At 49.4% G+C, this 12476-nt stretch overlaps 1 protein-coding gene across 1 annotated transcript in view; it reads right to left on the bottom strand.

Moving 5' to 3' along the window:
• The window catches only part of RGS22 (regulator of G protein signaling 22), a 78665-nt gene extending 66819 nt beyond the window's left edge, over positions 1–11846 (bottom strand). Inside the window, exons 1-2 of the mRNA XM_081014347.1 lie at positions 11204–11846; positions 9463–9491 (exon numbers count right to left, since the gene is read on the bottom strand). Coding sequence (XP_080870473.1) covers positions 9463–9491; positions 11204–11228 — 54 coding nt within the window. The 5' untranslated portion in view covers positions 11229–11846. The remainder of the gene's footprint in view (positions 1–9462; positions 9492–11203) is intronic.
• Positions 11847–12476: the final 630 nt, after the last annotated feature.

The raw sequence follows: 12476 nt of genomic DNA, 5'->3' as shown, positions 1-12476 counted from the left end.
CAAAGCGTAACAATCTCTGTGTAAACCTCTGAGATTAATGGGGTTCACACAGCAGCACACTAACACAGGCAGTGATCTGAGTCTTAAATGTTTAGTTGTGCTTTGCATGAAAAATTATTAGAAACAGGCCACAGTCAATAAACTGCCATATTTCACATTTATTCGGTCATCATATGCAGATAGTTTTGAAATCACCCCATTGCAGATGACTGGATTTGAAAAATTAACAAGAATTGCAGATTTTTCTGTCCCCAGGGAACTGTATAAAACAAATCACTTCTTAATAGAGGAATTAGAAACCCTTTAGAAATATGCAGATGTGTGCTTTTATTTGACCATAACCATGTTATTTGGGGGACATAACCATGTTATATGGGTAAGAAATATATACAAATTGTATCAATTAAGATATTTTACTACATTATTTACACACTTAGCGTATTAATGGAATTATCTTTTTTTTTAATATAAACAAAACTTACCCATAGACTGTTAATTGTTATTCCCCTTTTAAAAATCCACCTTTATTCCCCTTGCAACAATGGCAGCATCAGAGGGGGAAAATAGAGAGAAGGGGAGAGAAGGAATAAGGTAGATTTTGGAGAGAGCCAGTCCCAATTCACATCTTACAGTTTAAGGCTTAATCTTCTCAGATGAAAACAGCTGTAGATATCACGTTAATGTGTTTCACAAGTTACTCTGAATTCCATAAGAATTAGATTTGAGCAATTATGTTTTGAATTGAAGCCTTGAAACTTCTAATTTAAGATTCTGTTTATCTTTGGATTTAGTTGTTGTCCCTTGGTGCTGGTAGAAACACAAATCTTTTTTTCTGACTAAAGAACAATCCTGGGAAACCTTGATCCATCTTGTAGGAGTACATTTGCTTTTAACAATTGTATGACAGAAATTCAAGAGGAGGAAGTTATTGCTAACACTTTATGTTACACTGATGGGAAACGTCCCTGGGAAGTCTTGTGCAACAAATCCATTTCCTTAAAAGACTGGAGTCTTACAATAAGAAAAGCGATGAGGAAATACATTTGGAATTGTGAGTAGCACTTGCTTTGACATAAGGTCATCTAATCTTTCTGCAAATCAGAATGGATGCTTAATAAACAGTTCATTTGGAAGTGACTGCATTTTGGGATACTGTTACCTCCCTTCTCTTCCCTATTGCCTAAAAACCCATCCAAGGGTCTTTGTGTCCTCATCTCAGGCAGATTTAATAACAGAGTGCTTTGAGCCCTTTGATAATACAGCACTTAGTACATTCTGGATCAGTCCTTGCTGTGCCTACAGGGAACCATCCCAACTTTCTAGAACCGAGGCAAAATGTACCAAGTATTTTATCAACATTGGGGGTGTTCCCAAATAATTATGCTACTTGTTCCCACTTGTTCCCAAATAATTATGCTATTTTTTGCCTGAACCCTGAGTTTGAGCTAGCAGCCAAGACCAATAAAAGCACTAGAAATGGACTGTATCTTCTGCTAGCTTCAGGGATGTAAGATAGCAGAGACTTCCATTCTGACCTGTATTCATCTTAATCAGTACTTGTCAGGGGTTCAGGGACAGAGGCACAGGGTAGGCAGGAGATGGAGAGCGATGGGGATGAATCCCAGGACAGCGAGGAAGAGGATGACAATGACTCTAGAGATTCCATGAGTCTTTCCAGCGAATCAGAGGATTCCCAGAAGGGGGCGCCGGTGGTCAAGGCCAGGGGAGCCCCAGGGGGGACTTGTCAGGAGCAGGGGGCCAGCGGGGGATCCCAAAGTGGCAGCTGGGCGTCAGGACCAGCCTCCCCGCCAGAGTGCAGCGAAGGGGGTGGAGGTTCCAGTGTATCAGGGGAGGCGGCTCCGGCAGTAGAGAAAGGAGGGAGGTCGGAGCAAGCCACCCTCCCGGAAGGGGAGGGGAGTAGTGAAGGGAGTAGCGTAGCTGTCAAAAGGAAAGTTAGAGGTTGGGGGCGCGCGCCAAGTTCAAATGTAGAGGCGCGCGGAAGTACAGGGAGCCCGGAGGAGGGGCCAGGTCCCAAAGCCCGCAGGAGGGGGCAAGAGCAGTCTGATTCCGCGTCGGAGGAATCCAGGAGGGGCGAAACCCCAGTGGGCAGAAAGACCCTGCGGAAAAGGAAAGAGAGAAAGAGGTGGAGCAGCGCAAGCCTCTTAAACTGGTGCAGGGCGGGGACAGATTCAGAAGGGACTTCAGCGGTCTAAGCCTAGCAGACGTAGGGCTGCGCGCCTCGGATCTGAAGCAAACAATGAACTGCAATAAACACTTTTGTATATAAGAAAAGAAAGGCGTTGGTCTTTTGTGAGCTGAGACTTGAGGCAGCCCTGACAGTAAGTCCCTTCTCAAAAAAAACTGCAAAAAATTTTTTTTTGCAAAGCTCACGAAGTTTGGCAGACATGACTACTGAGGAGCAGATAACGACCCTGCAAAACGCAGTCGCTGAACTCTCCGTTGCAGTACGGGTCTCTCAGAAGACAGTTGCCGAAGCAGAAGCGCGATGCCAGGATCTGCAAGCCAGGTGGGATCAGGCGTGCAAACAGGGGTTCCCGGGGTCCAGATCAGAGGGAATCGCTCTTGGACGAAGGGGGGGCAATTTAGTAGCCCACTTCGATGGGAACCTGAAGCATTATCCCAATTTCAGAGCAGACGTCCTATACGCGCTGCATTTGCTTCGAAAAGACTTCAAAGATGAGGAGGAGAAAGTAGGCTTTATTGTGTCACATTTGCATGGGGAAGCTAGAACCTGGTTACGCAATTTGTGGCGCGAAGATGGTCTTGCCCGCAGGGACTCTGACGAATTTATCAAAGCCATGGACGCTTGCTTCCAATCTACCGTTGACGTTGATGTGGCGCGCCAGGAGATGCATGGATTGCGGCAGGGCAAGGCTACAGTGCGTCAGTACCATTCTCGCTTTTTTGCATTGCTGAATGTGCTGGGCTGGGAAAAAGACTCCCTGGCAGTGAGAGACTTGTTTTGGGAGGGGCTTCATGGCTCAGTAAAAGATGAGCTGGCTAGGGGAGACAGACCTCAAACCCTAGCAGACGTCGTCCAGAGGGCACTCACGATAGGGGTGCGCCACGAAGAACGCCCTTGGCACAGTGAGGAGGGGCGTCACGTCCGCCCACCAGCTAGAGCGCCTCCTTTTCTTCTTCCCAGGGACCTGGGACGTACAAATCCCTCGCCTATGCTGAAGGGAGGGGAGGAGCCAATGGAGCTGGGTCGTGCAAAGGCTCAGTCAGCTGCCGGAGCCTCAGCGTCCGGAGCAGTCAAGGCGAAGCCTCCTAGAGGGACCAGGAAGTGTTACATCTGTGACAGCCCACAGCACATGGCTAAAGAGTGTCCCCAGAGGCTCCAGAAGCACACTGCAGCCTTAGCAACAGTAACAGGGGAAGAGTTCCAAGGAGAACAGTTTCAGGGAAACGAGAATGCCTGGATGGAAGCAGAGACGCTGGGGCTCCACCAGGCAAGTCAGTGAAGCAGTCCCCAGCGCTTTTGCAGCCTACAGACCCCTTACCACCCAAGCCAGTGGTGCAGCTCACTGCTACTCTCCAGCTACCTAATGGACTCACCCTGGAAGTCCCCATTACGATTGACTCAGGGAGCAACGCAGACTTCGTGGGGATGCAGTTCATCAAGCAGCATCGCATAGCGCTACTACCAGCCACGCTGCCTCTGAACGTCGTCACGGTAGATGGCAGAAAGTTGCTGGGTGGGCAAGTGGTACAACAGACGCCACCCATGCTGCTGAAAATTGGGAATCATCGCGAGGTCATCAGTTTCAATGTCACCCAACTGTCAGACACGCCTATAGTGTTAGGCATGAGTTGGCTGGATAGACACAGCCCATCATTAGCGTGGTACCAGCGGCAGCTCACCTTTGGCTCGTCCTACTGCGCACAACATTGCATCCAGACAGGCCAGGAGGAGGAGGGCCAGGAGGAAGGGCAGCAGTTGCATCTAGGCATGGTGCAGGCAGTGCCCCACAAGTACAAGGGGTTTTTGGAGGTCTTCTGTGAAAAGGAAGCTGACCAATTACCACCCCACCGGCCCTACGACTGTGCAATTGACCTCTTACCAGGGGCGACGCTGCCGACTGCGAAGCTGTATTCCATGTCTGAAGATGAAATGCAGGAACTCCGGGAGTTCATAGATCACAATTTGAAGCGGGGATTCATCCGAGAATCCAAGGCCGTGGGGGGCAGTCCTGTGTTTTTCGTGAAGAAGAAGGACACGCCCCAAAAAAGGCTCATTGTGGACTATAGGGCCATCAACTCGATGACAAAGCCCAAGGCCTTCCCCATGCCCAAGATTGACGACCTGCTCGCGACGGTGAGGAAGGGGAGGATCTTCACCAAGTTGGATCTACGCGGAGCATACAATCTAATACGCATGAAGGAAGGTGACGAGTGGAAGACGGCCATGTTCACGCCGCTGGGCACCTATGAATACAGAGTTATGCCGTTTGGTCTCCAAAATGGCTCCCACTGTTTCCAAGCATTCATGCACCACGTGCTAGCAGGACTCCTCTACAAGAAGTGCGTATGCTTCCTCGACGACATTCTGATCTTCTCAGAATCGCAGGAGACTCACGAGAGAGACGTAAAGGAGGTCCTGCAGAGGCTACGGGAGCACAGGCTCTACGCCAAACTGGAGAAGTGCCAGTTCGACGTGACGGAGGTGGATTTCCTGGGCTACCGGCTGTCCGACAAGGGACTAGCCATGGACAGCGCCAAAGTCCGCGCGGTGTTGGACTGGAATAGTCCGCGCAATCGGAAGGAGGTCCAGAGGTTCGTCGGTTTCGCCAACTTTTACCGCAAGTTCATCAGGGGTTTCGCGAAAGAGACGGCAGCTATCACGGACACCCTCAGTTCCAAGAAGAAAAAGTTCACCTGGACGGACCAGGCGGAGCAGTCCTTCAGGAGACTTAAGAGTCTCTTCGCGTCCGAAGACCAGCTGCTACACGTGAATCCCGGCAGGCCCATGCGGGTTGAGACTGACGCCTCTGACAGAGCAGTGGGGGCCGTCCTCTTGCAGGAAGATCCGCAAGGGAACTGGAGGCCCTGCGCTTTCTATTCCCGGAAGCTCAGCAAGTCGGAACAGAACTACACCATCTGGGACAGGGAGTTGTTGGCCATCCACGCGGCTTTCAAGGCGTGGCGGCACTTCCTTATCGGAGCCAAGCACACCGTGCAGGTCCGCACGGACCACAAGAACCTAGAGTATTGGCGCACGGCGAAGCTCCAGAGCCAGAGGCACATGAGATGGGCGGAGTTCTTTGCGGATTTCGATTTCCGGATAGAGTATATCCCGGGAGACAACAACGTCATAGCGGATGCGCTCTCCAGGAAACCGCAGTATCTCGAGGAAGCGGCACCAGTGGCAGCCAGGCACATTTTCGCACCGCAAGCGTGGGCGTGCGCTTCCGCCGCCGTGGACCTGGACGCGGTACGACGCGCGCTACAGACGGATCCGTTCGCACAATCCAAGATGGAGGAGGTGCGAAGGGGGACAGCAAAGGACGGCGAATTCCAGATACGCGACGGTCTGCTGACCCGCAAAGGTGCTCTCTACGTGCCCGGAGACGATCTCCGCGCGAAGGTTTTACAGCAGTTACACGACGCACCCAGCGCGGGTCACTTCGGCAAAGAAAAGACGGCGGACTTAGTAGCCAGAGACTTTTGGTGGCCCCAGATGCGGGGAGAGGTCGCGGATTACGTCGCCAGGTGTGACATTTGTCAGAGGTCCAAGCCAGTGCACAAGAAGCCAGCGGGATTGCTGGAACCGCTGGAGACGCCACTACAGCCGTGGGAACGGGTGGCACTGGACTTTGTTACTGATCTGCCCAGTTCGCGGGGCAAGACGGCGGTGCTTGTGGTTGTAGACCTGTTCACCAAGATGGCGCACTTCATTCCTTGCGCGAAGGTGGCAACAGCGGAACAGACCGCCAAGCTGTTCATAGACCACGTGTTCCGGGTGCACGGCTTACCGCGGTCCATCCTGTCCGACCGGGGTCGCCAATTCATTTCCAGTTTCTGGCAGAAGCTCCTGGGCATCCTGAATGTCAAGATCAACTTAGCGTCGGCGAGACACCCGCAAACCAACGGCCAAGCGGAGAGGGTCAACGCCATCATGCAGCAGTACCTGCGATGTTACGCCAATCAAAAGCCTGCAACTTGGGTGGACTACTTACCGATGGCCGAGTTTGCCTACAACAACACGAAGCACGCGTCAACGGGGGTGACACCGTTCTTCGCCAACAATGGGCGACATCCCAGAACCTTCCCGGCGTTGGAGACAACGACGCAGGGGGAGTCGCAGGGAGCTGAGCATTTAGCAGCAGAATTGCAGGAGGTCCACGAGGAGCTACGACGGCACTTGGAACTAGCTAAACACGCCTACAAAGTGCAGGCAGACAGGCACAGGAGGGCAGGAGAAGACATCCAGGTGGGGGACTGGGTATGGTTAGCAGCCCAGGCGGTGCCGGCCAAGTCGTTAGCTAAGAAGAAGCTAGGACACAAACAGCTAGGGCCATACCAAGTTGAGGGCAGGATCAATCCCGTAGCTTTTCGGTTGACCCTCCCAGAAGGTTCCCGAATGCACCCGGTCTTTCATAGGTCGGTGCTTACACCCTACAAGGCCCCACACAGATTTCAGGAGCCAGGGACGGCACCAGACCCACGTAGAGAATCACCAGGGGGGGGGGAGTCACCGAGGACCCCGACACTCAACGAGGTCACGGAAATTCTGGACTCGAGATGGGGGGAGGAGGGAGTGGAATACCTCCTCGCCAGGGAAGGTACCCCGGCCAGCGCCAACAGTTGGGTGCCAGATTATGCTCTGGAGGAACCTCTTCTTAAAGACGAGTTCCATGCACTCTTCCCACACAGGCCCATGCCAGAGGAGTATTTTGACGACTGGCTTTTTACGCCCACACTTTCAGGCAGCACCTTCCGGGGGTTCTCCTCCGCAGAGGAGACCACGCCGGAATCGAGCCCTCCAAGGGGATCGTGCTCGGGGGTGGACACGGACCGCTCTTATTGGTGGGACGATCAACCAGAAGTGGGGTGGCGAAGGGGGCCTTGGCAAGCAGCATCGCCTGAAGTAACAGGGGGAGGGAAGGGTTTGGATGTGTTGGGGGAGGACCCCGGTTTCGAGCACGCATACACTGAACTGGAAGCAGAGGAGATCGACGTCGATGAACTGTATCCAGCGTCTACCCCCGCTACAACGGAGCTCCCGGAACCTGCGCCCGAGCAGCGGGAGGGGGGAAGGGGGGGCTTCGAGGGGGGGATGGATGTCAGGGGTTCAGGGACAGAGGCACAGGGTAGGCAGGAGATGGAGAGCGATGGGGATGAATCCCAGGACAGCGAGGAAGAGGATGACAATGACTCTAGAGATTCCATGAGTCTTTCCAGCGAATCAGAGGATTCCCAGAAGGGGGCGCCGGTGGTCAAGGCCAGGGGAGCCCCAGGGGGGACTTGTCAGGAGCAGGGGGCCAGCGGGGGATCCCAAAGTGGCAGCTGGGCGTCAGGACCAGCCTCCCCGCCAGAGTGCAGCGAAGGGGGTGGAGGTTCCAGTGTATCAGGGGAGGCGGCTCCGGCAGTAGAGAAAGGAGGGAGGTCGGAGCAAGCCACCCTCCCGGAAGGGGAGGGGAGTAGTGAAGGGAGTAGCGTAGCTGTCAAAAGGAAAGTTAGAGGTTGGGGGCGCGCGCCAAGTTCAAATGTAGAGGCGCGCGGAAGTACAGGGAGCCCGGAGGAGGGGCCAGGTCCCAAAGCCCGCAGGAGGGGGCAAGAGCAGTCTGATTCCGCGTCGGAGGAATCCAGGAGGGGCGAAACCCCAGTGGGCAGAAAGACCCTGCGGAAAAGGAAAGAGAGAAAGAGGTGGAGCAGCGCAAGCCTCTTAAACTGGTGCAGGGCGGGGACAGATTCAGAAGGGACTTCAGCGGTCTAAGCCTAGCAGACGTAGGGCTGCGCGCCTCGGATCTGAAGCAAACAATGAACTGCAATAAACACTTTTGTATATAAGAAAAGAAAGGCGTTGGTCTTTTGTGAGCTGAGACTTGAGGCAGCCCTGACAGTACTGTTTCCTCTCCACTGCAGTTGGGTTAGTGCCAAACGCTATCATACTCATCTCACTGGCTGCTATTTAACATAAATTATATGTGTTACATAACTATTCATGTAACATATTCATTTCCATGTAAAGGAAACATCAAAACAACATAAAAATGACTTAATCGTTAATTATGCATCATTTGCAGACTTCAGAAAAACCACAACAACCATGTGAGTGAATACTGATCGCATTCACTTGACTGATTTCCACTCCTGACCATAGACGAGCTTCTTAACTGTAGATATTTCCATTTCCTTTCCCAATTTCACTGGAATTCTCCGACCTCCCTAGCTATCTGGGGAAAGGGCTCAAAGAACAGGCAAGTCAATTTTCATGGGGCCTTGCTTGCCCTGTGATGCCATCTATGCCTTGCAAAGATAAAGGGGCAAGAAAAACCTTACTATATTTAAGCCTATACAAAAAGTGGGTGGGTAAAAGAAAAATTGGATAGTGTTGACATGGCCAAGCTCTCAAAGCCACAATGTAATAACAGCATGAGAGCTACATGTTTCAGGGAAATGATGGATGATGTTAACATGCAGCATTTCAGCAGCAGTTACAACCTAAACCTTTGTTATCTTATCTTATTTCAGGGCCCACCCTATTCCTGTGATTGTAATCTGACTGCAATCTGTTTTAACTGTTTTTAATTTTGAACTGCTGTAACCTGCCCTGAGACCTGCTGGTGAAGGGCAGGTAAAATTAAAATTAAAAAATAAAATGTGTGCCTAAGGTTGCAATCCTATACATGTTTACTGGAAGTAAGTCCCAATGAAATAATAGACAAGCATAGGAATGCACTGTAGGTATGAGTCTAGTAATTAAATGCATATCTGGCAAACCTTTAATTAGTAAAAAATAGTATGCTTTTGTTAGTTTAATTAGTCCATAATGCAATTTATCCTGTTGTCCTAATTTTGAAATTTGTCCTAATTTTGAAATTAATATCCCCTCTGCTTTGTAATTTGAATTTTTTGTAGGGTCTAATCCTATACAAATTTACTAAGGAGTAAGTTCTATTGGACACAATGTGACTTACTTCCAGGAAAATACACATAGTGCACCATTATAAAGAAAATAATAATAATTTTGAAATAATATGTTTAAAAAATATTTTCCAATTTCTATCCCTGTCTTGTGATATAAGAAGTTAATTTTCTTGGTTGAGTGGATGACAACTAATAGGGAGTAGAGTGTGAGGCATTGTTGCTCCTCTGTTTCATTCTTGTTTCACTTAAGAAATTGCATGACATACAGCAGTTATATTTATATCATACTTATATTTACTACCTGATTCATCTATAAACTGAGGGCAGGAGGGGGAAAAGTTTACTTACAAACTCATCATCTCTTATGCTGGGGGGCACTGAAACACAACACAAGAAGAGAAAGGGAATAAAAGTTATTCAGCCAAAGCATTTTTCATTTGTTTTTAATCTTACCAGAAATCAGTGATCACTAACTATGCAAATGTAGTTGTAAATATTGAGAACAATGTACATTTTAGAACCAAGAACCCATTTGCATATCCAAAAAAAGCAGCTATTTCACAATAAAATAAATATATTCCAGATAATATTCTTTGCAAGATACAGACTGATGTAGGGTACTTGTTTGTAAAGGACAGTAAGGAGGAGATGGAGATATAGATCATTTGGGGGGGCTCATCCCATATTGGGGACCTCACTGGGCCCTTTTCAGGATGTTTGGGTGTGTAAGTTTAGCCTTGGTAACTTTGTCATCAGCTCATTTCTTGCATATGTAAGAGCAGCTTGTTTTGCAAATATTAACATATCATCTGCTTATTAGCTCTATATACCACCCACAAAAAAGTTTCACCTGCTGATTCCTGCATATGAAGCTGCTGCTAAAAGCAAAGGAACTGTTTTGGAATGGGTTTGTTTTCTAGCCAGTGGCCAATTCTAATGAATTATTCTAAAAATTGAGGTACAGAAGTGAAAACATGTAGTGGGCCTAAGCAATAAAAAACCTGGGATTTTAAAAACAATAGTTTCCTGAAATATACTTTAAGGAAATGACAACTCAATTAGCCAACTTATGAGTTTGCAGTATCCACCTATAAGATGCACAGACACTCTAGAATTTCAGTTGTTGCATCAAAATTAAAAGCAGAAGACTTTTAAGAACATTTGCCAATGCACGTTGAATGATCGTCATTTCAAGCGCCATAGATTATGAACTCACTAAATCCTTATCTAGGACTTAGTGCATTCAGAATCTAATGGGTTCAACTCCTGGAAGAATCCTGCTAACAGAAGCAATCCTGAATGGCTGATACAATGGATACAGAACTGGACTCTAATCCAGGAACTTTTAAGACAGACACCTGTCACAGGTGCAGCTAACCTGTGGGCCACAACTTCCAACATCCCTGAGCATTGGCCATGATGACTGAGATGATGAGAGTGGGTGCAACAACACCTGTAGGGCCTTAGTTATGCCTGGTAACTAGACTTTTCCTTGCACAGCCTCAGTATCTGACCCTGTGCAATAAGTCACTATCTGTACAACTCAGTTTACCATGTAGATTAGAAAATGAAGGCTACACATGCTAGCACTTGTAAATAAATATATGACTGTGCACCTTTATAAAAAGAAGATAGGCCTATGTTACTAAATTTGTGTACAACAATCCCAGAATTTGGGACACATAAAATCTACTGATTTCAGTGACATGATTCAGCGCACCGCTCTGTGTTAAAGAGTGAACAGGGTATTTCCCCTGTGGAATAGTGTGGAGTCCATAAACACACTAATTGGACAATACATACAACCAAGTCCTCTGTCGTTTGCATGAGCTTTTGGAACATGGGAGCAGATTGCTGTTTCCACCTGGGCTGCATGTTCACACGTGACGCATTCCAATCTAAAAAGCGCTTCTGAGCATCACTTGTGAACATGCCCTTTAGGGTTGTGGGGCTTGGTGGGCTGACAATGTATTTTCCTTTCAGCGTTTCTCCCTCTCCCTCCCACTGAAACATGAACTGTGACGGGATGAAAGCGGAGCACATCCGATCCTCTTCATTGCCTGCTATGCTCTCCGGCCGCAGTACATACCCGTGGTGAGCTTCTTCTCCCGCATGGTGAGGATGGGCGCACTGCCTCTGTATAGCTCGTGATCCCGCCTAAGCGCCTGAGCTAAAGCCTCATGGTCCTCAGGGGAGCCCGGGGAAATAACTTCTGCCGGGCCCGGGGCAAAGAGACTGCAGCGGGCCTAAGCCTGGGCACGCACGAATTGCTCGGCGTTTACAACTTGTCCTAGTTATTGCGCGCTATCACAGCTGAGCTGGGTTGCTATGGAGCTGCTGCAGACCGTGCACAGGGGAAATGAGGCTCCTTGACTCCATGAACAAACATTTGTCTTCTTGGGGGCGAAGGCTTTCTCTCGGCTTGGCTAGCCAGCCGGATAAAGCGAGGCGCGCGGAAGCAACGAGCACACAAGTGGTTTAACCTGGGGGGAGAAAATCTCCCCGTCGGTGGACAGGCGACCGGTTCCTTCCAATACGCCTTGCCTTCACTTTCAGCCTCGAGGGGGCGCAGGACCGCCCTGCCGGGTCTGCAAACGACAGCGCCCTCTCCAGTCCTAGCCGGTTAGGAAATAGCTTAAGGGTCTCTCCCTCTCTCCCCCCCCGCCCCCCCCAAAAGCCCGCTGCGTTTAGACGGCTGCAAAGATTTGCGTTGGTGATAGGATCCTTCAGGTGTTGCCCACGCTGCTTGCAGCTCCCATCACCTGCAAGAGGAGGGGGTTGGTTCGCCGATATTGTGATGCATTTAGCAACGCGTAATGCTGCCTTGGTGACGATTGTGCTGTGTAGAATTCTTATCTGCCCTTCCTGGCAAGCCTCCCCCCTCTCTCCTTTAAGCAAACAACTCTTTGGCATGACCCCCTCGGCTTCAAAATAACGTCGACCAGTCTGGCAGGGGCACGTACATTCCATTTCCATGGAGGAGTTGCTCTTTGAACAGGCTTTTCTTAACTATCCTGGTGCAGATTCCAGCAGGTTTAGGGCTCAACAGGGGCAAAAGGTTTTCTCCATAACTTGAAGAGGCACGCCATAATTCAAAGCAAAAAGGGTGTATGGCCTTTAGTTGCCCTGGATTTGACTGATTCAGAATACATACCTCCAACAATTCAGCCTAGTACAGCCGAGATTCAAAATATCTCTGCAAAAGAAACGGTGCTGATGACATTTGTAATCAGAGTTAATTTCTCTGCATGTCATCAACTTTGAGAGTTAATTTTAAGGATTTCCAGGCTTCCCCCCCCCCCTTAGAGATATGTGAAAATACGGATGGTTTAAAAGCTGATAATTTAATCCTGCGGAAACTT

Source organism: Podarcis pityusensis, assembly GCF_964106645.2.
Source record: "Podarcis pityusensis genome assembly, chromosome: 7".
Classification (NCBI taxonomy): domain Eukaryota; kingdom Metazoa; phylum Chordata; class Lepidosauria; order Squamata; family Lacertidae; genus Podarcis; species Podarcis pityusensis.
The sequence above is the reverse complement of the archived record's forward strand: the minus strand, read 5'-3'. Positions and strand labels throughout refer to the sequence as shown.